Source organism: Hemicordylus capensis, chromosome 2, assembly GCF_027244095.1.
Source record: "Hemicordylus capensis ecotype Gifberg chromosome 2, rHemCap1.1.pri, whole genome shotgun sequence".
Lineage (NCBI taxonomy): Eukaryota > Metazoa > Chordata > Lepidosauria > Squamata > Cordylidae > Hemicordylus > Hemicordylus capensis.
In genome coordinates, this window is record NC_069658.1 from 175,047,541 (window position 1) to 175,072,245 (window position 24,705).

Sequence of the window (24,705 nt, forward strand, 5' to 3'; positions counted from 1 at the left end):
TAAAAGTAGGCATGGGGATGGAGCCGAACTGGATCAGGGCAGCAGTACTGAGGAAAGGTGTTCAACCCCTTTCCCCCTGCACTGCTTCCCTGATTGAAATCCCCTCACCTCTCAAGGGGGTGGGGAGGGGGAGAGACAGGCATCCATATTGTGTCTGTAGTTATTTTTCTCCAGTAGAGCTAATTGGCAGCTTTGTGAGTTAGAGATTTGGACTGGGGAAGTGGTATGGGGGAAAGATTAGATATCCCATGGATACGTTTTTCACCAGTGTCACTGTCACTCTCCCCCCTCACCCCCCCCCTTTTTAAATATTTAACATTTCTATTCTGCTCTCCCAAGGAACCCAGAGTAGTGTACATGATTATGTTTCTCCTCACAACAACCCTGTGAAGTAGGCTAGGTGGAGAGAGAAGTGACTGGCCCACAGTCACCCATTAAGGCAGTTCACACAATTGCAAAGAGGGATGGGGAAGTGTCCTACCCAGCTTCGGGAGCTGTGCATGCCCCTGATTTTCAATCATCTGTTAGCACTAGTTACCCAGCATTCAGAAACCTTTATTTCTTCAGTTATTGTGTGTTCCATCTATATATGTCCAATTTATGTATGTTTTATGTAAGTTGTGTGTGTGAATAGATCTTTGTACACGGTGTATACTATTCTATGTATATGTTTTGTTCCCTCTCCAAAGTTGGAGGCAGGAATCTCTCTCAGCCCTATCTTGGTGATGCCAGGGAAGGAACTTGGAACCTGCTTCATGCAAGCATGTAGGTGCTCTTCCCAGAGTGCCTGATCCCATAAGGGAAATATCTTACATTGCTCACATATGTAGTCCCCATTCAAAGGAAAACCACGGCAGACCCTGCTTAGCAAAGGGACAGTTAATGCTTGCTTAAGACCAGCTCTCCTCCTTCAACCAGCTCTCCTCCTTTCTAAAGTCGCATCAGGTCACATACTGACTAGTTAGTCATGACCAGGGACGGAGCTACCATTGGGCGAACGGGTTCAAAGAACCTGGGCTGCCACCAATCGGGGCCACGAGCGTGGCCGCAGATGCGGGGGGCATTATTTCAATCCCAAACGGGGCCATGTGGCTCTATTTAGAGAGAGAGGGAGAGCCGCTCCTGGTCTAGCTGCCAACGCAGCGGGGCTGATCAGTCTCCCTCCCCAATAGGGCTGCGTGGTCCCGTTTAGGAGAGAGATCAGTCCACGCTGCATTAGCAGTGCGGCTGGAATGGCTCTCCCTGCTTTTAATGCAGGGAGAACCGCTCCAGCCCACACTGCCCAACACAGCACGGGCCGCTCTCCCTTCCAAATGGGGCCCTGTTTGAGAGACAGACCACGCCCAGGGGCGTAACTACCATTAGGCATGGGGAGACAGTAGTCTCGGGGTCCCACTTCCTCGAGGCCCCCCCCAGAGGTACGTCACATGACTCCCTGCCCACCCGTGTGGCACCCCCTATGAATTATGTTGAGTCTCTTGGAGATTGGCAGGAGCAGAGAGTAAAACAACTAGATTCAATGTGAACTAGATATTCACCGTATTCATAATGGGGGTGGGGATGTGAGTGCACTATATATTGTGAAGTGTGTTTGTGTGTGTATATATCAGCGAGGGGCCCGTTTTAAAATCTTGTCTCTGGGCCAACTCCAACCTTGCTAAGCCCCTGACCACGCCCCTCATGGCTAGCCGGGACCCTGCGTCTGATGTCAGACATGGGGGGAGGGGCCAGGGGGCCTCAGTGGCGGCCACAGATGGGCTGCCACCGGGCTCCCTATGTTGCTGGTCATGACCAAGCATCACTGAAATCAACAGGACAAGTTAGGAAAAATGCAAGTCCCATGGATTCCAATGGGTCTTAGTCATGACTAACTTCCTTGGTATGTGACCCATTGTGTTCTGCATTTCCCCTTGGAAATGCAGGAGGTTTGCAGGGTTTGCAGCTGATTAATGGGGAGCTGATGTGAATCAGCAGTACTTCCATATAGTAATGTAGAGATAGCTGTCCAATGCCCATGATGGTGGCCAGACATGTTCAGGCTGCTGTCAACATGGGAATTCAGGTGGTGGCATATTCACCACTCATGTGCTGGCATTGTTTCATAATGCAAATGGCACTGATGTAGTCAGAGGTGCACTTAGGTAATTTTGGAGCCTAGACCTTTGTAGCCCCCCTCTACCGATGGAGCCTCCCCTGCAAATTAAGCATCATCTACACACACACACACACACACACACACACACACACACACACACACACACACCTGTGACACATCCAGTATTTTTGACATGTGGATTCTTGAGGGCAAAAACAGCAACTTAGCTCACAAAAATGTAAGATTAATAAACAGGTATATTTATGCAAATAGGCATTCGCAGAAACAATGCAACACACAACGTAACATATATTCCCATCCCACATATTTCCTTCCCCACTCCCCCCTCTGTCTTGAAAGCACCCGGCACAGATCAAAATCACACTTGGCTGCCTGGCGCAGTGCGGACCAGCGGTGACCACACCACCCAGGACAGACTAAAGAGGATTTGGGGGCCCCCAGAAAGTGTGGAGGCCTGGGCTTTGGCCCCAAAGTCCAGGGGTAAGAGTGCCACTGCATGTAGTGGCCACTTCCTGTGTGAATTGTACTCTAGGTGGGCGGCAAGGAACATTCTCTTCGTTGCTCTAGTCTGCAAGTACAAGATGCCCAAGGGACTCATTTTAGAAAAAAATCTTCTGGGAAAGCCCTAATATTCCGAAGACATGTGTTTTTTTAGCTCCTCCTTTCCACTTGCTTTAAATAGCATGACAAGACCCATAATAACATCAAAATGGCCTCAGACTCACATTGACGGGGGACATACTGGGCCTGTGAATTTGCATCAGTGCATGTAAACATACTTTCTTTTCAGGAATTGCTGAAGTCCTTGGCTGGTCATTGATCTCAGTGCCAATGGGTCACAGGCTGGCTCATCGGATTGCCATGCTGGGAGGTGCTGGCCGGTGGCCAGTTACGTGAGATGCCCAGCAGGAGGCAGATGGGCAGCCATGCCTGTAAGGAACCCCAAAAGGAGGCTGGCGGAGGGCAAGGAGCCTGCTTCCTCTCTCTCCCTTTTCAAGATTCCCCTCCGCTCGCCGCTCAGCCTTGTTCCTAGTCGCTAATGAAAGTGCTCTGAGCTTTGCTAAGCTGCCCCTATTATGTGTGAGTGTGCCACTGAGTCTTTCGTGTTTGCTGGTCTCTGCGCTTCCAGTGTGTAGACTCTGGGCTTCCTCTTGTTTGCTTTCCAAGTCCCCTTGCTTAGGCTGGGTCTGACTTGGGAGTTTCCTTATCAGTCCGGTGCAGGCAGCTCCTGTGCTGCTTATCTACACACTGCAGAACATCCCCCGTCCAAAGAGGGCAGGAAATCTCTCTCCTGCAGGGGAGGGGAGGGGAGGGGAGGTGGGAGGGGGAGGGAATGGGGAGGGGGCTTGGCCCAGACTTCTTCTTCAAAGCAGCTCCTTCCAGTGGCCAAACAGCGCCTGTCAAAAAAGAGGTGGCCACACGGGGATTCGTAGGGAAGGAGGCGGCAGGAAAAGCTGGAGCCTAATTGATTCGACGTCCCCAACACCACCGCAAATAACAACAATCATCATACGCCAGCTCTGGCTAAGGGAAGCGGCAGAGAAGAGAGGAAGCAGCCACGAATCATGGCCCCTGAGCATGGTCACCGGCAGCAACCATGTGGCCGACTTCTAGGGTGAGCAGCCCAATGATGCTGGCCAGCCCCCTCCCTGCCAGGCTCTAGAACTGGATCCCAGCAGCACCTCCTGTGTGGTCGTCGGGTAGACTGCTGTGGCACTGTCTCTACATGCCCCTCTACCTTGCCATCCAGGCCTCCCGACAACCAGCAGTCAGGTGACACTTCGTCTCACTTCGAAATCCCCCTGCAAGCGGACGGCATTTCCCCCCTTGCCTGCCCTTCAGCAACCAGGAATCCAAAATGACCATCTTTGACCTTTGGAGAAGGAAAGGTGGCTTTGGCCGGGTGAGGTCTGACAGGTGAGCATGGAGGGGGCATTGGGGGTGGCCGGGAGAGGGTGGTTGGCATGCTGCTTGAAAAGGAGGGGCAGAGGGTTCCGTTTCAGCCATCATTTTATTTCAGCAAAATATTTCAGCGTGCAGGGCCTGGGAGCCTTTCAAGTCAGGACACAGAAGGGTTGGCGGTTGGCGTGGCTTCCCTTTCTTGCCATTTGTTGTTGATCGGAGCCTAGAACCCTTTCTCAGCCCCATCGCCTCAGTTTTGGCCTCTTCTTGCTTCTCCATGTCATGCATGTTCTTTCCCTAGTATTAAACAGCACATACATTTTTATAAGAGTTTCCTCTCAGCAGTCTCAGCAGTCCTGGCTCCGGGTGTGTCCGACAGCAATTAACCTAAACATATTCTTCCGTGCATGGCTTCTTTTCACCAGGGATGTTTTTGTTTATTATGAATGGCTAGCCTTTTTAAAATTGCCTGCTACTCCTTCCATGGCTCGAACTAAGAAAAGACACAGCAAGCCTTAGAGCAACCTCAAAAATAGAAATGCAAACTGGAATTTTCATAGTGCTCTTAATGATACAATGATGAACCAAATAGCTTTTGCATTTACATAGAAATTCTCTAGAAACCGGCATGATAACTCTCAGGCAATGCTAATTTGTTACAGGAGATCTCTCCCATTTTTTGCACATGACAATTAACCTTCAATAATCACCATTAACCAATAGGCTTGAAATTTCCTCCTGCGCCTACATTTGAATTTCAGACTCTCCTGTGATCTTTTAGCTTGTCCTAGAAATTATCATTGCTACTATTTAAGCTACTCTGATATCTCTCACTTGCTTGACAATTGCATCCCTTATCGTACTGTATCACCTACATGGTTTCCTATCTGAGTTCACTGTGAAGCAAAATCGAGTGATTATTGCATCTTTCCTTATTTCAAAAGACCAAATTCAGTGCAACAGCTCTTTGATGCTTTCTGTCAGAATAGAATTCAGCGATGTTTCTTCTGTAATCCTTTGGTTTTCTACATACAGATTGTATGTGTAGTTGCATGATATATGATTAACACACATAAAGTAATCTACGTGAGGAGTGAGTGTGATATATCTCAGATGATACACAATGATTATAGACTCCCCTGTATTCTGTTTTTCTGGATATTGTGTCCATGTTGATCGTAACACAGAGACTGACATTTTCCTCCCTGCTGTATTAAGGGCCACTTCAGACTTTACACATTTCCTCCATGGCAAGTACTTCCGTGTAGGGAAAAGTGTGAGAACCGTGTGTAGAAATTGTCACATGTTACAGCTGCACACATGTCTGTTTCATTATGAGCACATATGCATTGGGAGTCCATGGTCTTCTTGTGCATGTCCCTTCAGCCACTGATATAAATATGCATGGGAAATATTTTACAAATGACCATCTATAAAAAGTGACAAAATTTATGTGCTTTTTATCCAGCATTGGAAATGCATAGCTTGAAGCAGTTCAAAGGATCAGCAAGTTTAGGATCACATAGATTGTTCTGTCAGAAATAATGTCATATGTATGTAATATGACATCTTTAATACTCACTACACACAAAAAAACTATATGCTAAATGTTATATTTATGTCACGTAATTATAAAGCACACATCTTGGGGTGTGTGTGTGTATTCTCTTTGATAAATATTGGAGTCACAATCCATCACAGAGTTATGTGCCCTTAGTGACTTCAGTTAGATTTAAGAGCACCTAATCTGTGTTGGATTGTGGTCACAGTTTATTTAATGACTTATTTAAATAATATATACTCTAACTTAAACTCATGAGTAACTTTGGGAGCAGGTACTTAAATTGCTGCAGTACCATAATCAGGATAGGTCCATAATCCAGTTTATCCTAAATAAACGGACTTATGTCCATTTCCGTTCCACTGATGTTAGTGCAACCCACCTCGTGTAAAATAAAACATGCTAATTATTAAAATGAATAATGGACTGGCTGTAGAATGTTTAATAGGAATTTTATTTACTCATGTAAATCAGATCTCTCTTTAACTAATAATGTCTCAATTAAGAGACTGCAAATCATAAACTTGTGGGCTTCTTATAAGGTTCAACTTCTCAACTCTAGCATAAATACAGTTCAAACCAAATTTCTTGTGTCTTTCATTTTTTGTGTCCTTCCTTTCCAGTCCTCCAGTTTAGGGAGAAATTTCGGGGGATAAATGAAAGTATACCTCAGTCATCCCATTTATTTGCAATCACAGGACTGGCTTTTAAACAACCAACCTGTACTTTAAAATTACATATATATCCATACACACACATTTAAGAGTGAGTAGCTCATTCTTTTTTAAAAATAGGAATGGCTTTGAAACGGCCTCAGATGTTGCTGATTGGGAAACCAAACCCTCCTGATGACATTTGCAAAACAATTTCCTCTATTTCTCAAACACTTTTATCGCCTGACACCCGAACAAAGGACTGAGGCAGCCACACAAAACGAGAATGGTTGCTATTTTATTTCCCTTCGTTTAGTTACCTGCTTTGCAAAATTGTAAACCACCCAGAGACGGAAGTTTGGGGCGATCTACAAATCTGAAGAGAGAGAGAGAGAGAGAGAGAGAGAGATCCTGCCCCGTCTCAGCCACAATTCTAGATTCGAATTTTGTGTGGAGTCAGAGATGGACTGAGAAAGAGACACTAGGAAGGAGATCCTCCCCACCCATCTCAGATTTCTCCTGAATAGGAGAGGGCTTTTCCTGAACAAGAATTTATTTAACAGTAGATCTGTTTCATACACTGTTCCTAAATGAACAAGAAAAGCTAAATTCTGTTCCCAAGTCAATTATTCGTCTGCTCCATCCTGCTCAGATTTGTAAAAAAATTAACAAAAGGCAAAGTTGTGGCTGAAAGAGCAACATGAGGGAGACTCTATGGTGAAAAAAATTTGGGCAGAGGGACAAGTGGCCATTTCAGTGCATAAAAGATCTCCCTCCAGCATGCCAAGTCCTTTAGCACTAGGCAGAATGGCTTTTTCGCAATCAAGGAGTCCAACGTTTGATTTTAGTTCTAATTCAAGTTCACCAATTGTTTTAAATTTCTGGGTTGGTTCTGGTTCAGACACTATAAAAAGTGGTTCAGTAACTGATACAGTGATGCTGAACTGGTTCAGATGAATTTCATGCAAATGAAGTTAGAAAAACATTGTAAAGTTGCAATGTACCTCTTTTTAAATTATCAATATTTTAACTTTAGAAAAGCAGTATTTTTTTAAACCGGCAGCGGGCTGGCTGCTACTTTAGCAGAACTGACTTGGCAGACTGACTGTACTGTATGCAGCAAACGAATGCTTGCATTCTTATTTTCACTTTTCTTTTGAGAAGGTTCACTGGTAAACTAATCCAGGTAGGGGCCAATACATTCGTGGGCTTGCCTAGACTGAGTGTCCCTTGCTTCTTGGAGGAGCAGCTCAAAGTCATCACCTGAACTAGGCAGACATTTCTGAGTGAAAAATCAGCTGCACTTATTTCGGCATTTGGATATAACTCTTCAGTCATTCCCAGCGAACTCACCATTTGGTCAAATATGCTTTTCCTTTGTCCTCAACTGAGGTCCATACTAGACACAATGATGGCAGACCTGTTTCTTTAAACCCGGGGCCACCCTACTAATCTATTAAGCAAAGGGTGGGAGGATAATTTTCAAAGGAAAAGGGTCACATGGGTGAGGGTTGCTGAGTATTCTCTCCTCCTGGAACTCACTCCACAGCAGTCCATAGCCTCCAGTTCACACACCCACAGGTGGACGCCAAAACCAGAAGTGAGGCCAGAAAGAAAAAAAGTGGAGGGGAGGAGGGCCTTCAAGCAGGTAAACTGTGGGGAGAGGAGGAGGCAGTTCCACTTATGGGCACTTTCCTTTTGTTTTTCAAATCAACCCCAACCCTGCTGTGGTGGAGCTGGGTTTAAACAAATGGGTCTGCTGCCATGAGCTAGAGGGAAGTTTGTTCAGGAATCAAGATGAATGGGTTCGCGAGGAATGACCAGTCACAGACCCCCTCTTCTCCCCCCCCACCAATGATTTTCTGTGAAATATAACCTCTTCTGCATCCCTTTCTAGGGTTAATGATCAGAGAAGGCCACTTCTTACTATTCTTAAAGGAACCACTTGTGCCTCTGATGACTTCATCAGTTAATTTTTGAGTCCATAATTGATTTATGTGTGATTTCAGCTTTAGTTTTCAATTCCAACTCATTGAAAAAACCTCCCTGGACTAGTTTCAAGGTTTGAGTTCAGGTTCCATCCAAATCCCTGTTCACAACCAGGAGGGCTAGGAACTTGTACAGGCGTTTGTTTAAAAAAGGCCGACATTTTCAGGAATTCAGATTCTTTCCTTCCCTAAACTTCATGTGCTCACACACACAGCTGCACCATCACCATCATTAGTAGTAATATTAGTAGTAGTGGTTGACATCCAGACTAATGCAATGCTGGTGCAGTGAGACTGTGCTGGCATTGCGGGAAAGGCTCAGTTTCCATTGATCTCCCCTTTACTCTGAAGCCTCCTGTGCCTCCTGAAAGGATGTCCCTGAGGAACATAGTTTCAACAGGTATGGTGGAGATCAATGGAAATTGCCCCTCCCTCATAGCACTCGCACAGCATCACTGCACCAGCACTGCATTAGTCTGGATGTCAGCCACTAATATTATTAATAATGATGATGTTGGCCAGTATTATTAGTGTTATTCCAAAGAAGCAAAGATCAACATTTTATGTAATGTTGTATTTGTCAGCCACCCTGGGGTTTTTTTAAAGGTAGGGTAGAAATAAGGGCTAGCATACTGCACAAGGCAGTGCAGCCAGCAGGAGCAACAGCCCACATTGCTGCACACGTGTAAACACCGACAACAGTGTTCTGCGCCAGGGTAGTTCCACTCTGGCATAAAGTGGGGTAAGCACACTGTGCAATGGGGCGCCTACTGGAAAGAACAGATGCCCCATTGCCCCACAGCATTTATGCAGCTTTAGACCACTTCGGGACTGCCTAGGTGCGCAAGAGTGTTTACACATGCGCAGCAGCATGGGTGGTGCTCCTACCACCCGTGTTGCCTTGTATGGTATGTCAGCCCTCATTTCTACCCTTCCTTTCCCCTTTAAAAGCCTCCAGGGTGGCTGACGAACACATTACATAAAATGTTGATCTTTGCTTCAGCCAACAACGTTTCTGATGGAGGAAGCCCGGCTATCTACAGACAGGCACAGATTTCAGCGCAGAGGAGAGGCCAGTTGGTCCCATCCAGGCTGATGGAAGGGGCCTGGCTCTCTTACCTTCCCTTTTGCAGTTTCCAGGTGGAATTATCATTCCAAGACAGCTCCCTTCATGTTTGCATTTATTGCAAAGGGCCAGAAATGACAAGAATGATCTGATTTTTTTCTGTTGGCAACATAGCAGAAACAGTTCTGGTCAGGCCAGTTTGCAGCATACCTATTTCCCTTCTGTAATACTACCATGAGAAAATAAATGCACTTGGAAATAAATATTATGTTACAACTGGTTGTCTGTATTTCCGGAACAGGATTGTAGATTCCCTGATACGCCCCATTCAAGGATCCCGCTGTGGAAAAATTATGTGGATAACCTGTTCCATGGAAATGTATGAAACATTTCCATAATTTCATGCTCATGAGATCAAAAGAAAGAAAGAAAGAAAGAAAGAAAGAACGAAAGAAAGAAAGAAAGAAAGAAAAGGGAAGGGAAGGGAAGGGAGAGAGCAAGTGATGAATGAATTTTACCTGAAGGTCTCTGGGCTTAGTTCTGATTTCCATAAGAAAAAGTGTGCCTTTGCTTGCAAATTTTAGTGTCAGGGTAGGGGTCTCCAGGGCTGGCGGGTCTCCTTGAGTGAGTCACTTCTGCTCAGGGGCTGGAGTGGAGGGGCATCAGCAGCTGAGTTCCTTCCCTTTTTCAAGCCCTAGATAACAAAATTCTTGCAGACAGGAACCTGGTTCCTTTTCCCCCTTCCCCAGCAAAAGGTTGCCTGACTGGCTGTTAGTCAATGTGGCAGGAGAGCCATTTGCCTCCTAGTAGTGTCTGAGAACTCGAACCCACTGGAGCTGTTCTAAGATCTGAGATTGCTTCCACACACTAGCCTTTTTGTCTAGAACGGCAATCCTTCCTTCACTCATTTTTACAGGGAACCCAGATGACAATGATATCGGGGGAGCCCTGTCCTGAAGCAGGATGAGGCTTTCGCCTCAAGTACAGGAGCAGCAAGTGGTGGGCATCACTCCACTGCCACCACCCTCCCTCACCCTGATGGGGTTTGCTGTGCATTGACTGGGAGACATCCTATTGTCCTTTGCCTCAGGCACTAATCCAAACCAGGCTTGGATCACCCTGGCGGTAACGTCCCGGAGCCCAAGATCTCTATTCAGCTCATTGGCCACAATCCAGCATAGTGGCCAAGAGACTGAACTATCAAGCAGGAAGTTCTTAGCTCAAATCTCACCTCTGCCATGAACTCACTAGGTGTCTTGGGCAAGCAACGCCCTCAGTGCCAGCCCTCTTCTACACTATAATAATATCAGTTGTTTGTATAGGGTGTATTATTTATTTATTCATAGGGGGTAAGGATTACAAGATAAGACCCATGAAGCACTTGGAACACTTGAGTGAACTACCTACATGCTAAGTCGTCTTCTTCTTCTTCTTCTTCTTCTTCTTCTTCTTCTTCTTTTTCTTCTTCACACCTCCAAGCCATCACTTGATATTGCAGCCATTACACACATGATGGATGTGTATGTGTGTTGGTGTGTGTGCGTGTGAACTGACCTCTAGTTATGTGCAACTTGCCCATTGTGTGTTACCAGAGCGCCTGCATGAGCACAACCCCCTTTTCTTCGAGTAAAGTCATTCATTCCCCAAGTTCCTTGGAATGTTTTTATGTTAATCATAGTGGATTTTTTGGTTGATGGGTACCATTCTTACCTATTTTGTATCTCAATTTTATCTTGGGGGGGGGAGAAGGAATGGAGGATGCAACATTGTCCTGCTTGCCCCCCTTGGGAACAATGTGCCCATAGCGCTACCTTGTGTGAGTGCTCCACATTGTGCCTGATTTTGACAACCCATGTAGGTCGGGTGTGCAACAATTGCAAATCTGCAAGCGGCCTCTCCCCCACCCGCCCTGGTGTGCAATCATTTGGATACTTGGTAAGGTCAGCAAAACCTGTGCAAATGATACCAATGTGTATGTGGAAGCAGCCGATCCAAAACAGGCCAGTAATTTAATATGCTGACATATTACCCCATGCATTTACTGCTTTGGTGGCCACCGTGGCAAGGATCAGTCTTCAGAGAGGGGCAGTGTGGTTGAAGATAAAACAGATTGGGGGTGGGGGTAGAAGTAGAGATCTGAGGGGCAAGAGGAATGGAGGAGTAAAGGAGTTAAGAGAAGAAAGGGCCAAAGCGAAAGAGGTCAAGGAAAACAAACTTACACTGAACCTCACGGCAGAAAGGAGTCTGTAGTCCTAGTGGGCATAGGGACAGACAAACAACAGAGGTGTGGAACCTCAAGAAAGCTCAATTATACTGGAAATCTTAACTGGAAATAACCCGTCCTCACATATGAGAGGGGAATCTCCCAGTCCAAGGAGAGGGTTTGGCTTTTCATGGAGAGTAGAAGGCAATAGAGGAGCTTGATATTTATCCAGCTATTTGTTTATTTTTCTCTTTGGAACATCTACCCATCCCAATGAGTTCTGAGATTGTGTGGGGCAGGGTGAGTTGTGGGAGAGTCTTGTCACTTTGACTTCTGGAAACACCGCAAAAGGAGAGAGCGAGAGAGCACAATGCAGGGTCAGTGAAGAAGACATCATGCTGCCTGCCTGCCTAATTAACTTTTGAGGGATGATGGGTGGAGGCAGAACCTGCTTGACTGCCGTGCCTTGGATGTGGAACAACCACTCCCAAATTGGTTCACATGATGATGACCACCTCATAGTTGGCTTTACAGCGTGCAGCCAAGACTGGGCATTTGAGGAAAGGAGTTAGTCTCATTTCACATGGACTATGGAACTATTATCTCCTGCTGTGATTATTTTATTTTATTTTATTTTATTTTATTTTATTTTATTTTATTTTGCTACAACTGACAGACGCCCCGCCCCCGCCTCTACCCTTCTGTTATTGTAGTATTTTCTGTGTTGGGTAAAAGGTGGAAGTGAATTTCTTGATAAATAAAATGAACGTCTGCCATACAGGAAGAAGTTCCCTGTCTGGTGCTACCCTTCCCCTCACGTGGGCATTCACTCCTCCTTTTCCGTTTCAGGGCATTTGTGTGCACCCATCTGAATGCTAATCACAGTTAGACCAAACTACAGTTTGCAAAACCGCCTCCCGCTAGCCCTATTCAGACATAAAGCCTATGCACACAATCCCTGCCAGGTGGGGAGGGCAGTAGGGGTGAAGGCAGGGTTCCGCCTACCATCCCCCCAGATGACCCTTTGTGTGCTCATGGCAGGCTTCTGTGCATCCACATGATCTGCGCTGCTCCTGGTAGCATGGATCTCCGGAGGCTGGAACAATGTGTGCTGGCCTCCGAATATCACACAATGCACCACGCAACGAGCACCCACACAACCCTGGTGCCGGGGTTAAAAGTAGGGTTAGGTGGCTGGGCAGCACTGGGGTCTGCGTGCACATGAGAAGCCTAACCCAGGCTGAGCTGCCCTAGCCTGGGTTAGGCTGCTTATGTGAATAGCCTTATAACGCTGCATGTGTTTTAAAAGTAAACCTGGGTACAGGCCTCCTCATATGTAGAGTACGGACAGGAAGTGTACTACGGTCTGTGCATTGAACACAATTGCATGACATGCGCACGCATAGGTCTTGGCTGCATGATTTGCAAATTGTCGTTTGGTGCTAACTGTGGTTCGTGAAAAATGCTAATGCTAAACACAAAAATGCTAAATAAAAGGAGTGGAAGACTTCTGGAAGAGGGAAGGATGTTAGAGGGGTGGAGGGTGACGGAGCGCACGAGGCCACAGGCACTCCTGACTGGTCAGTATTAGGTCGGGTAGAATCCTTTGTTAAATTCCACACCTTGTTTTTATATGTTGGTGCAAGTGTTTTTATGACTTCAGTATATTTCCAGTTTTGAGTTTCTCTTTATGAGTTTTTAGTTAGTCTTATTTTGGATGCTTTGTGGATTACTGTAGCAATGTGTGAACCCAATATATACATCTCCCCGTAGTTGACTTTCAGTCTTACATCTGCACCAGGTAGGAGGCAGAAGGGCAGGGCTGAATGAAGCTCTATGCTAAGCCTGTTGCAGAGGAGGGGCCAGTTGTGCAATGCATGTCTAGTATTAGAAAACTAGGCCTATTTACTATTCCCTGCAGCTCAGAGGGAGGGTAGTGGCTGTTCCCTTAGTTCGGACAGGAGGGTAGTGTCCATGAGATCCCAGCTGCGGAAGAATGCAGAGCGCTGCAGGAATGACCAGCATAAAGAGCAGGACATTCTCAGTAACACAGATGATGAGATGACAGGGACAGGCCAAGACTGAATGGATGGGAGGGAGCGAAGCTGAATGGCCACAAACCCACACAGAACTAAGCCCAATCAAGGCCTTTGATTTCACTTTACTTTGTGCTGGGTTGTTCCTTGTGTCTGTGGGTTTGTGACCCCTGGCCCACGGGTCTGTGACCCCCTGGCCCACCATTGGCAGATGAAAAACTGTGACCAGGGCTGGCTCAGGCTACCAAAGCAGGAGTACTTGCAGACAATGCTTTCAGGGGTACCAATAAAGTTGTGCACTATCCAGCAGTCATTCCCCAGGATCCTCTGCAAAGTTTCAGAAGCTGTTAGGAACATAGGAACCTGCCATATACTGAGTCAGACCATGGGTCTATCTAGCTCAGTATTGTCTTCACAGACTGGCAGCGGCTTCTCCAAGGTTGCAGGCAGGAACCTCTCTCAGCCCTATCTTGGAGAAGCCAGGGAGGGAGCTTGGAACCTTCTGCTCTTCCCAGAGCGGCTCCATCCCCTGAGGGGAATATCTTACAGTGCTCACACTTCTAGTCTCCCATTCATATGCAACCAGGGCAGACCCTGCTTAGCTAAGGGGACAAGTCATGCTTGCTACCACAAGACCAGCTCTCCTCTGAGACCAATGGTCTATCTAGTCCAGTGAACAACAGCCCAACACAGATGAGACACAGGATGAGGAGCTATTTCTTACTGGACCAATGAGTGTTAGTGTCAGAGTCATGTTATGCAAATCCTTATTCAGACAGAATGGAAATAGCACACAAGTTGTTACTAGAGCAAACCGCTGCAATTGTTTTAGGCTGTCCGCTTTTCTGAAATTTAGCAAATAGGCCTTTAAGTCTGAAATGCAAAAATTGGGGGGGGGGGGGATCAAGTAACACTTGCACTGCACACAGCTGGCGGGGAAGCTAATCTGCTTTTCTATACCGCAACCCTAGCAAAATAAAAAGTACTAGAGAGCCAAATGAACAAATTTCCACATATTTGCAAATAATGTGAGAAGCAGGAAATAAGCAGCCCCAGCCCCCATTCTGTTCTACTACTATAATATTTATATACCGCTCATCAACCAGAGTTCTCAGAGTGGTTTACATAGAACAATAAATACCTTTTAAAAGGTTTTGTAAATTGTAGATGCAAGTCATTTAATGGTACTAGAGAAAGACATAGGAAATAGGAAGCTGCCATATACTGAGTCAGACCAACATTGGTCCATCTAGCTCAGAATTGTCTTCACAGACTGGCAGCGGCTTCTCCAAGGTTTCAGGCAGGAACCTCTCTCAGCCCTATCTTGGAGAAGCCAGGGAGGGGACTTGGAACCTTCTGTTCTTCCCAGAGTGGCTCCGTCCCCTGAGGGGAATATCTTGCAGTGCTCGCACTTCTAGTCTCCCTTTCATATGCAACCAGAGCAGACCCTGCTTAGCTAAGGGGACAAGTCATGCTTGCTACCACAAGACCAGCCCTCCTGTTGGGGCTCCTCATTATGCAGTCAACTGGAATGGCAGCGTGTCTGCGGTGGTCACTTCTTCTGGAGTGTCTTAGGAGAAGGGAAGATAGGCCTCAGAATTAGGCCCCAACATCTTTACCCTGGCCCTGCAGAAGAAGGACCTGTGCTAACCATGGCTGGGTGCAGAGAGATAATCACATGAAGCAGTTCCCTTGTGTTTTAGAGCATTCAAATCACTTTGCGCACATCATTTCAGAAATCCTTACAAAAATGATGTGCGCCAAATACAAGCATTAAAGGAAAGCAACAGATCACTTTGTGTACAAATGGGCCTAAGAAGCCCCCGATCTTTATTTTTTTTTAATGAAAGGAACCTCAGGGAGACTGGTTAACCCTTTCCCTGCCAGCTGTTTTCTGCTCAAAACCCCTCGCTGCTGCCTCTCTGTTAGGTTCCAGAGATGTGTTTACATAGTGCTGTATGCATACGGAACCAGTGTGGTATAATGGATTAGCCTTATCGTCCATTAGGCTTATAATCTAAGACTAATGTGTTAGGTTTAGAAAGAAGTCCTATGAAGCTCACTGTGACCTTGGGCTGGTCACTATAGACCTGTTCATCTTAGAAGAACGAACACATTGGGAGGGGCTGTTGCTGCCCCAACCCCTGCACCCTCCACACAGAAGACGGGATGAACATTCAGAGGCTGGGGTGGGGTCAGCTGGTGCAATGCTGATGTATATATTCTCCCTAGGTTGTCATCTAGGGAGAATATACACATTAGCATTGTCCGAAAACCATTTGGACAATGGTTTTTCCCGTGACACTCTATGGATGCGAAAGCTGGACTTTGAAAGAAGCAAGACAGAAAAAGTACTGACACTTTTTAATTTTGGTGCTGGAGAAGACTTTTGAGGATACCATGGACAGCCCGGGGAAAAAACAATTGGTCATAGAACAAATCAATCCAGAATTTTCACTCGAGGCACAAATGACCAGGCTCAAACTGTCATATTTTGGACACATTATGCGAAGATCTAGCTTCCTTAAGAAGTCCATAACACTGGGGAAAGTTGAAGGAAAGAGAAGAAGAGGATGACCAGCAGCAAGGTGGATGGACTCGATTACGGCAGCAATGAATGCACCACTGAGAGACCTTAAAGGCCAAGCTGAAGACAGATCATTCTGGAGAGAATCTATCTATGTGGTCACTAAGAGTTGACATCGACTTGATGGCACTTAATCAATCAATCAATCAATCAATCAATCAATCAATCAGGTTGTCATCTGCACAAGGATTCTCTATGAGCCTAACTGTCCTGCCCTGAGCTACTTGGAGACAGGTGGGATTAAAAACTGAGACTTTACAAGTTGAGGAAAACTACTCAAAGTAGTCCCACTGAACTTAAAATAACTAGTTAGATATTGCCTACTTATCCTTTTAATTTCAATGGGACTACTTTCAGTAATTTTCCTCATCCTATCAGCTGGAACAGGGGTTCCAAACCTGTGGTACTCCAGATGTTGTTGAACTACAATTCCCAATAAATTGTGGCTGAGGATGAAGGGAGTTGTAATTCAGCAACTTCTGGAGTATCACAGGTTGGGAACCCCTAAGCTGGAAGAAATAAATAACCTGAAAAACTAGTGAGGGTAATTTCAAAAAGAAAAATGACTGGAGGGAAAATGTTTAAGAAGTCCTTCCCGGTGCCCCAAATCATAGCCCCTTGAGGCTGCTTTGAGTAAATAAAAACACAAGTTTGACTGTAACATGCTACTTGTCCCTTTTTATTCTCATATTGCAGATGGGAAGAGATATTCAAATATTCAGAGACTATGTAGTGAATGTTTGACATCACGGTGTAGACAGAAGAAGTCTGGAGAATAAACTTGTTTCAACACCACAAAGTCCCCTTTTCTATACAACTATGAATGTGACAGGAGTCCTGCCCTCCTTGGAATCTAGCCAGATGCGCTTAGAACTTTCCTGAGAGTCAGAAAGGGCCAGGATGGTAAGGAAGGAAGAGAGACTGAGGGAGGTGGGCGCGAAAAGTGGTGTGATAAAGTTTGGGGCATATTTACATCACAGTCACACTCTCTCACCAAGGAACCATGGGAACTGTAGTTCTGTGTGGGAGGCTAAGGGTCTGGGGGAAGAGGATTCTCAGCACCAAACTACAATTAACAGGATTCTTTAAGGGGAACCTTGGCAATAAATTTATGGTGCAGGTGAGCCTGAATTCTTTGCAAGCATGGCTGTGCTGGCTTGAGAACAAGTATGAGATGAAGGTACTTTTAGCAAACATGTTGATGTGGGTGGGGGGGAAAAAAACAAACAACTTCCCTTGAGCTGCTTGTATAGGAGCCAGTCAGAGATAGAGTTGCCATGCCCCCTGGAATTTCAGGTTTCACCCGGATTTTAAGCATATCACCTAGATTGCTTGGCCCACTCAGATTCACCCAGATTTCAGCTTTCTTTAAGAATAATTTAAAAAAAGCTCTAGCCCTTGTAGAAGCGGAGTTATGGAGCAAAACATGCCGTCACTATTCTGCTCAAAAATTGTTTTCAAGCCAATTTACATAATATGCAAACTAGCCACCCGGATTTGGAAAGCCACTAGCTAGAATATGGCAAACCTATGGTTTGGGGCGGTGAGCGGGGAGAGCGGGCTAAGCCCGCTCTCCCCACACACGCGCGGAGAGGGAGCCCTGGGCGGCCGGATCAGCCGCCCACACAATTGCTGGCTCCATGACAGAGCTGGTGGGGGTTGGGGAGAGCGGGGGCCAATTGGCCCCTGCAAGCTCCAGCATGCCCTGCGTGAGCGCACAGGGCATGCTGGTGAGACCCCCCCCAGAGTCAGGAGGCGGTTTTTCGCTTCCCCTCCAGGGGGCTCCTCATGAGTAGCTGCGGCGCGAAGCCACCACTACTCACGATCTTCAAAACCAGAAACCTGGTTTAGGGCAGGGGTTCTTGAGTAGGTTACCCGCTCTAGAACCACTGGGCTTGCAGCCAAGCCCGGTGGTTCTCACGATCAAAGAAAATCGGGCTAGCGGAGGCCTAGTGGAGGTCCTAGTCAGAGAGCCAGGCCTGGAGAAACAAGAGCTTGCCAATCCCTTGAGTAAGAATAGAGAACATAGGAGAAGCCTTCTCCCAACACTGAACAGAGCCTTAAAGAAACCAACACAGAAGACTGTGGCTTCTTCCCTCCATATGTGGGTGAGACCACGACCGCATGCTGCGATGATCTGCTGAGGAGGTCTGCCTCAATCTTATCACACCATCTCTTGTTGAGGGCTGAGGATTCCCTGCACATCAGATGTTCATCGATGCCTGCAGTGAGGGGCCTTTCTGTCATGCTGGGGGAGAGAGAGAGAGAGACAGAGAGACAGACAGACAGTATAGTATCCCAAGACCAGAATACCAAGAACTACCAGCTCTTGCTAGTCCCGCATCAGAGTGTTGTCAATCTAAGCAATGAGTGCAATGGTCTTCTATATCACATTTAAGATTTTAATCTTAATCTTTTGAGATTTTAATAGCAAAGCAGTTAATCCATTTTAGGAAGGAACAAAAGGCCAGGGTTGTGTATGCTAGGTTCAATACTGCTATTGGAGAGGAAAGATAATGTTAACACATGAAGCTCTGAGTCAAACTATGGATTGGCCCACCTACCTTAGTATTGTTGTTCACCCGGGCTGGGTGCAGATCTTCAGGGTTTCAAGACAGGGTATTTCTTAGTCCTGCCCCACCCGGAGAAGCCAGGGATTGAACCTGCATGCAAAGCAGTGTTGTGTTGCTACATTGTTACCCTAACTGTGACCCTAACCCTTTCCTCTGTGGGAAAATATGCATGCAATTTTAACCTAACCCTTTGGGGTTGGGGGAAAAGAAGGGGCAATAACACAGAGAAAGCTGTAAGTGCAACAATGCTATCTTCCATCTCTAGTGCCGTAGGCACTGCCCAAAATAACTGTGACCATTTGTTCCCTGAGATGGTTCCAGTAGCCAAAATTGGTGGGTTTGGCGGATGGACCATGAAGGAACCAGACGCTTTGTTTCTCTGAATGCTGGTCTCTGTCTTGGGAAGTGGATCTCACACTAAAATACAGAGAGCAAGCGATGCATGATGAAAGTGTGCAACTTTATGTTACTTAGATGGGAAACGGTATTTTCTGGATTATATGGACTTGTATATCCTTTGGCAGGATATTGGTAGCTGCAGGGGAGGGTGGCAGAGGACAGGAGAGAAGAGATACTCATCATAATCTTTGTTATACAATGATTGCTGGCTCTCTTTTATGCTACCCTTGATTTTTATTGTTTTATGTACCTTACTTTGCTATTATCATAATTTATTGTTAGGAAGGGATATACTAAAAAATAACGTGTTGATTTCTATAGAGGCCAGGCATGCCAGGTAGTATTCATGGTTCCCAGTATTTCCAGTGGATCTTGAAGGAGCACCCGCTGGTTTCAATGGGCATTCTTGTCATTTATTTCAGTACGACCTCATTATTAAATTCTTTGGGGGCTCCACCCCACTTTCCAAGAACATAAAGCACCCCACTCAGTGCCAGTCCAAACACCTTTCCACAGCAGGCTGACCTGCACAACGAAGCGTTAGCAGCTGGGCAAGCTGGCAAACCCGAGTCGGAGTGTTTTCTCATAGCAAGCACATCGCAAAATCTCCACACTGAAATACTACCCCCTGGGCAAAAGAAGGGAAACGATGGGGTGTGTGTGTGAGAAAGATGAAAACTCTAGTGGGCAAGAGAAGAGAAAAGGGGTATGGGAGGGAATACAAGAAAAAGAAACCCTCACCGGGCAACAGAAGTGGAAAGGAGATGTGCGGAGGGTTGCAGTGAAAAGAAAAGAAAAGCCCACTGGGCAGGAGCAGTCAGTAAGGGCAAGAGGGCAGCAACCAAGCAAACAAATGCACTTGCTAAGAAGGAATACTTGCAGCTTAATCAGAAGAGCCACAAAGAGCAATTTTCTCTGAGAAGATGGGAGCTTGCTTCAACCCCTCCTCCCTCCTGCAGTAGCCTCCCTGTTCTCCATGACTGGCCAGAAAAGGTGCTAAGCTGTACTGTCTTCTGATTGTTTGGAGGCTACCCTAAGCTTCGCCCACTCCCCCAATCCGAGGGAAAAGGTAGAAAATAATAATAACAACAATACAAAGGCTGTGGCAATCAGCCTGTGTATTTATTTTCCCACACACACACCCTTTTTTTTTCTTGCAGGGAAAAAGGGTGAAAAACAATGCAAAACAAAAAACCAAAAACCCAACAAGAAGAATACACAGGCTGTGTATTTTTCCTCAGGAGTGTTGAGTGGGGCAATGCTTAGGGGAGACCCAAACAATCAGAAGACAGGATAGCTTGACTGGCACCTATTCTGGCCAATCATAGAAGAGAGGAGGCTACAACTGATGCAAGCTCCTTTCTCCAGAGAAAATAGCTCTCCTGATTCTGATTAAGCTGTAATTTTTGCTTCTTAACAAGGGTATTTGTTTGCTTGGAGGAGGAGGAGGAGGAGGCACAGCTCCCCCTGCCCTCACTTCCCGCCCCCCAGGTAGCTGGCTTGCTGTTTTGTCTTTTTCCAATACAATTAACTCCTTTTGCACGCTTAGATATTCAGCAAGATCAAGCAGTAGAGCTTTTTCTAAACTACCACTTCAGGACAAAGGTGAGAACAGCATGTTTGAAGGCACTCACATCCCCCAAAAATAGCATGCCAAGAGGACAGCCGCGCCTTCTCCATGGTGACATGCTATTTTTCTATGTGCAGGATTTTCTTTTCCCATAGTTGAACATTCTGCCATCCCTGCGTGCACCCTGAAGTGGTGCAGTCCAGGAAAAGCTTCACCACTTGTTATTGCTTAATGATAAACGGGCTCTTGGATTTCCTTCTTGTCTGGTCTTTCAATACAGAAAAATACTGCATTTGAAAATGCAAAACATACATGTTGTATATTACCCATGTGGTCGTGCAATTTGGCAGCGCCATCTGCTGGCCTTTGCTGGAAATCTGTGATGAAAATCTCTTTTATCAAACCCCATTAAAAGTACTTTTAAGGTATTTTGAAAATAAGCAATTATCATCACAGCATGCCAGCAAGTGGCCAGCAGATGGTGCTGTGAAATTGCATGAGAGGCAAGTATGTCATCTAGTTGTCACATGGATAATTGAAAACAACTTGCATCTTCATTTAGAAAGACCCTGTTTAGGTGTGAACTTTGGAGAGAGTCCAGAGTGTACAATAGGGGTCATCAGACATGGAAGTGGTCCCTAGTCCATCAAAATTATGATGTTAAATAATTATGATGTTATGAAGACTTTGATGTTATCATATAGTTATCTATATAGTCTATCTATATAGATAACTTTGATGTTATCATATAGTTATCTATATAGTCATATAGACTTTGATGTTATCATATAAGGTGCCATAGGACTCTTTGTTTTGACTAAACAGTTCCTTGCTGCTTTTGCTGCAGCAGACTAACATGCAATTTGGCGGCACCAAATTAGCCTAGCTAAGTTGTGGTATATGTTGTTATCCCTCTTTGGCTCGCAGTAATTCAGATGGGGCTGGAAGAAAGTGACTGTCCCAATACTACCACAATCAGCTTGAAGCCAGATCTTTCTGGTCCAAGTCTCTCTGCTATTACACGATATGGAAAATCACAGGACTAGTACTGCATTTAGCAAATAGGAAGGGTTGGCTTGCAGGCAGGGACTGTGCTGGCAGTGTGCATCCTTGAGGCCTGCATGGCATCATCTCTTTGTTGCGATTCATCACGTACTTGCTCTGCTCAACACTTCATTTCTGGCATTCCATACGGAATCTGGTATCCAACATGGAATTGGTATTTCTGCAGTTCTCAGCTGTCCTCATATGCAGTCCTCTGACAAAACCAAACCAAATTTGCATAACTTTGAGTGCATACCAGCCCCAAACAAATGCCAAGTCCTCTCTTCTCCTTTAGTCAGTGTTGTTTTCAGGCCACAATCCTAGGCATGCTTACTTGGGAGTAAGCCTTATAGCGTACGCCATGGAACATATTTCCAAGTAAACATGCACAGGATGGCATTGTATCTGTAATTTTTGTAAGCTGTACATTTTCAGCTTTCTCCTTTCAAAATTAGTTAATGTGAGTGAAACTGGGTCCACCCCTATTGTAAAGACCACACAAGTATCTAGCAAGTCACATCAAAAGTCATCATTAACAAAGCTCTTCTCATTCATATGCAAACGTAGACTCATTAGATGTTTCAGAGTTGTGTGGTTTGAGCTTAGAATCTGAAAAACAAGTTTTGGGGTTGAAACTTGAGAATATATTGTTCTATTTCCATCTGAAACTCATTCGTAGAAGTAAAAAAAGCTGGAGCTTTTATATAAAATTCAAATATCAGATGGGGAAATACAGAAATTTGAGAAGGGAGAATTGACTAACAAGACTTATTTCAATAAATTTCTCCTCATGCTAACAAGCTGCTCTTTGTCAAAATAATTTTTGCAAGTTTGTAAAAAGTGCAAATAATGGGTTGCATTTCCACAAACTACAATTTGTGTGTGTGTGTGTGAGCAAATACATAAATGACCTTGATCTGCATCTTACATTTTTATAATGCAGAACCTTGAACTGCTTTGGTGTAGAATTTTATTGTTGTACCAATGAAGAATGAGCAGCTGTGCTCGTCTACATGCAGGGGTGCACCAAGGCAATTTTGGAGCCTGGGCCTAAAGGTCTTTGGAGGACACCCCCACAGTATTTTTAACACATTTTTAACGTGACCACACCACCCAGGACAGACTAAAAAGGATTTGGAGGCCCCGAGGAGGTGTGGAGGCCCTGGACTTTGGCCCAGAGGTCCAGCAGTAAGAGCGCCCCTGTTTGCATGCATCAAATATTTCTAGAGCTTAAGGATCAATTTTAAAACTGCTGCATTTCAACCATTTTATATCAGATCTGCCCCAGATTTGGGAGAGTGGTGTCACTTGTCACCTAGTTGATATCTGCAAATATTTAGAGAGATTGGAGAGACATTTTAGATGTTATGAGCAATAGAATGTTCAGAGCTTATAATGACAGAATGTTTTAACTTCTCATCTTAACTGTACTGTACCAATATAATCGCTGAAGCATTCCCCCCCCACCACCACCACCACAAGTAGTATTACCCTGCAGTTTAAGTAGTGGTTTCCTTACTGTTTGCGGGGGAAAGAAATTATTCTGGAGATCGTGTGTGTGTGTGTGTGTGTGTGTGTGTGTGTGTGCAGCGTGTGTGCAGCGTGTGTGTAACGTACATGCTGCTCTTTGGCACGAACAATGTTCAAGAGGAGGGGGCTGGAATGGAGGACGCTGACTGGGTCAGGAGGACGGGGCTGCTTCTGCTCCAGGGTTCTTTCCACAGCTGGTTTGACAGCAGCTAGAATGTAATGGCATTTAGTGTGATTCCTTTTATACCTCATCATAATGAGAGGCAGCTATGTCCCTGAAGGACATAGACTTTAGACCAGGCACAACATAAGGCTTTTAAACCTTATGCACAACACAGAGACCTTTTTGCTGGCCCCAAGACAGGGGTGTAGGGACCTTGGCCATGGCTGGGGGACCAAGTCCTCCAGTGGCTCCCCCGCCCCCTAGGCTTCACAATTGTGTGCACAAAGCACGCGTGGCCCAAACCACATCAGATGCAAGGGGGCAGGGCCAATGCCAAGGGCAGGCCCAATGGCAGGCCCATTCTCAAGAAGGCAGGGAAAGGAGCTCCCAATCAGCAATTCCACAAACCGCTAATTGGGAAGCTCTGCCTTGGCTGATGGGCAAGGGGGCACCCTGGCCAAGGGGGGTGCCTTGGCAGCCCACTAGACCCTGGTGGCTGGGGGAAGGTCATCCCCCTTGCTCCATGGTTCCTACACCCCTGCTCCAGGTAGGAACATCCTGCAGCAACAGCAGAAGCCATGAAGACCTCTTGGCCTGTCTCACTGACAAGCAGCTGGCTCAGTGCACGTGGCCGCTTGAGACCAGATAGCAATAGCAATAGCACTTATATTTATATACCGCTTTATAGCCAGAGCTCTCTAAGCGGTTTACAATGATTTAGCATATTGCCCCCAACATTCTGGGTACTCATTTTACCGACCTCGGAAGGATGGAAGGCTGAGTCAACCTTGAGCCCCTGGTCAGGATCGAACTTGCAACCTTCTGGTTACAGGGCGGCAGTTTTACCACTGCGCCACCAGGTGAGATGCATGTGGCAGTGACAGACCAATGAGTGAGCCAGTTGCTGTTGCATGAGCAGCAGCACTGGCAGTGGATGGCGTGGGTTGGAACAGCAGCAGAAATAACCAGGCTGGCACAGGCAGAGGGCACTCCAGAAAAGCAGAGAGTCACTCCTCTCCAGAAACTGCCTTACAATGCTATCCTCTGCACGTTTACTCAGAAATGCGTCCCATGGTGTACCCAATAAGGCTTACTCCCAAGTAAGCATATCTAGGATTGCAGCCTGAAAACAACACCAACTTAGGGAGAAGGGAGGACTTGGCATTTGTTTGGGGCTGGTATGTACTCCAGGTGCCTCACTGAATGAGCAGGGACAGGGCCTATTTTCTGGCCACTATTCTTGGTTAAAACTGTGGGTCCCTTGACAGGGCATATCCATAAGTAGCAAATAATTGCTTTTTAAATGTAACGATG

General features: G+C 45.9%; 1 protein-coding gene across 3 annotated transcripts in view; it reads left to right on the forward strand.

Moving 5' to 3' along the window:
* The first annotated feature begins 3,503 nt into the window (after positions 1 to 3,503).
* The window catches only part of LYL1 (LYL1 basic helix-loop-helix family member), a 28,920-nt gene continuing 7,718 nt past the window's right edge, over positions 3,504 to 24,705 (forward strand). For 2 of the 3 annotated variants that reach the window (XM_053304067.1, XM_053304068.1), the window contains exon 1: positions 3,504 to 4,033. Coding sequence is in view for 2 of the 3 variants with exons in the window: in XM_053304068.1 (XP_053160043.1) it covers positions 3,975 to 4,033 (59 nt within the window). In the remaining variant the exon portion in view is untranslated. The remainder of the gene's footprint in view (positions 4,034 to 24,705) is intronic. The other variant, XM_053304069.1, reaches the window with a different exon arrangement.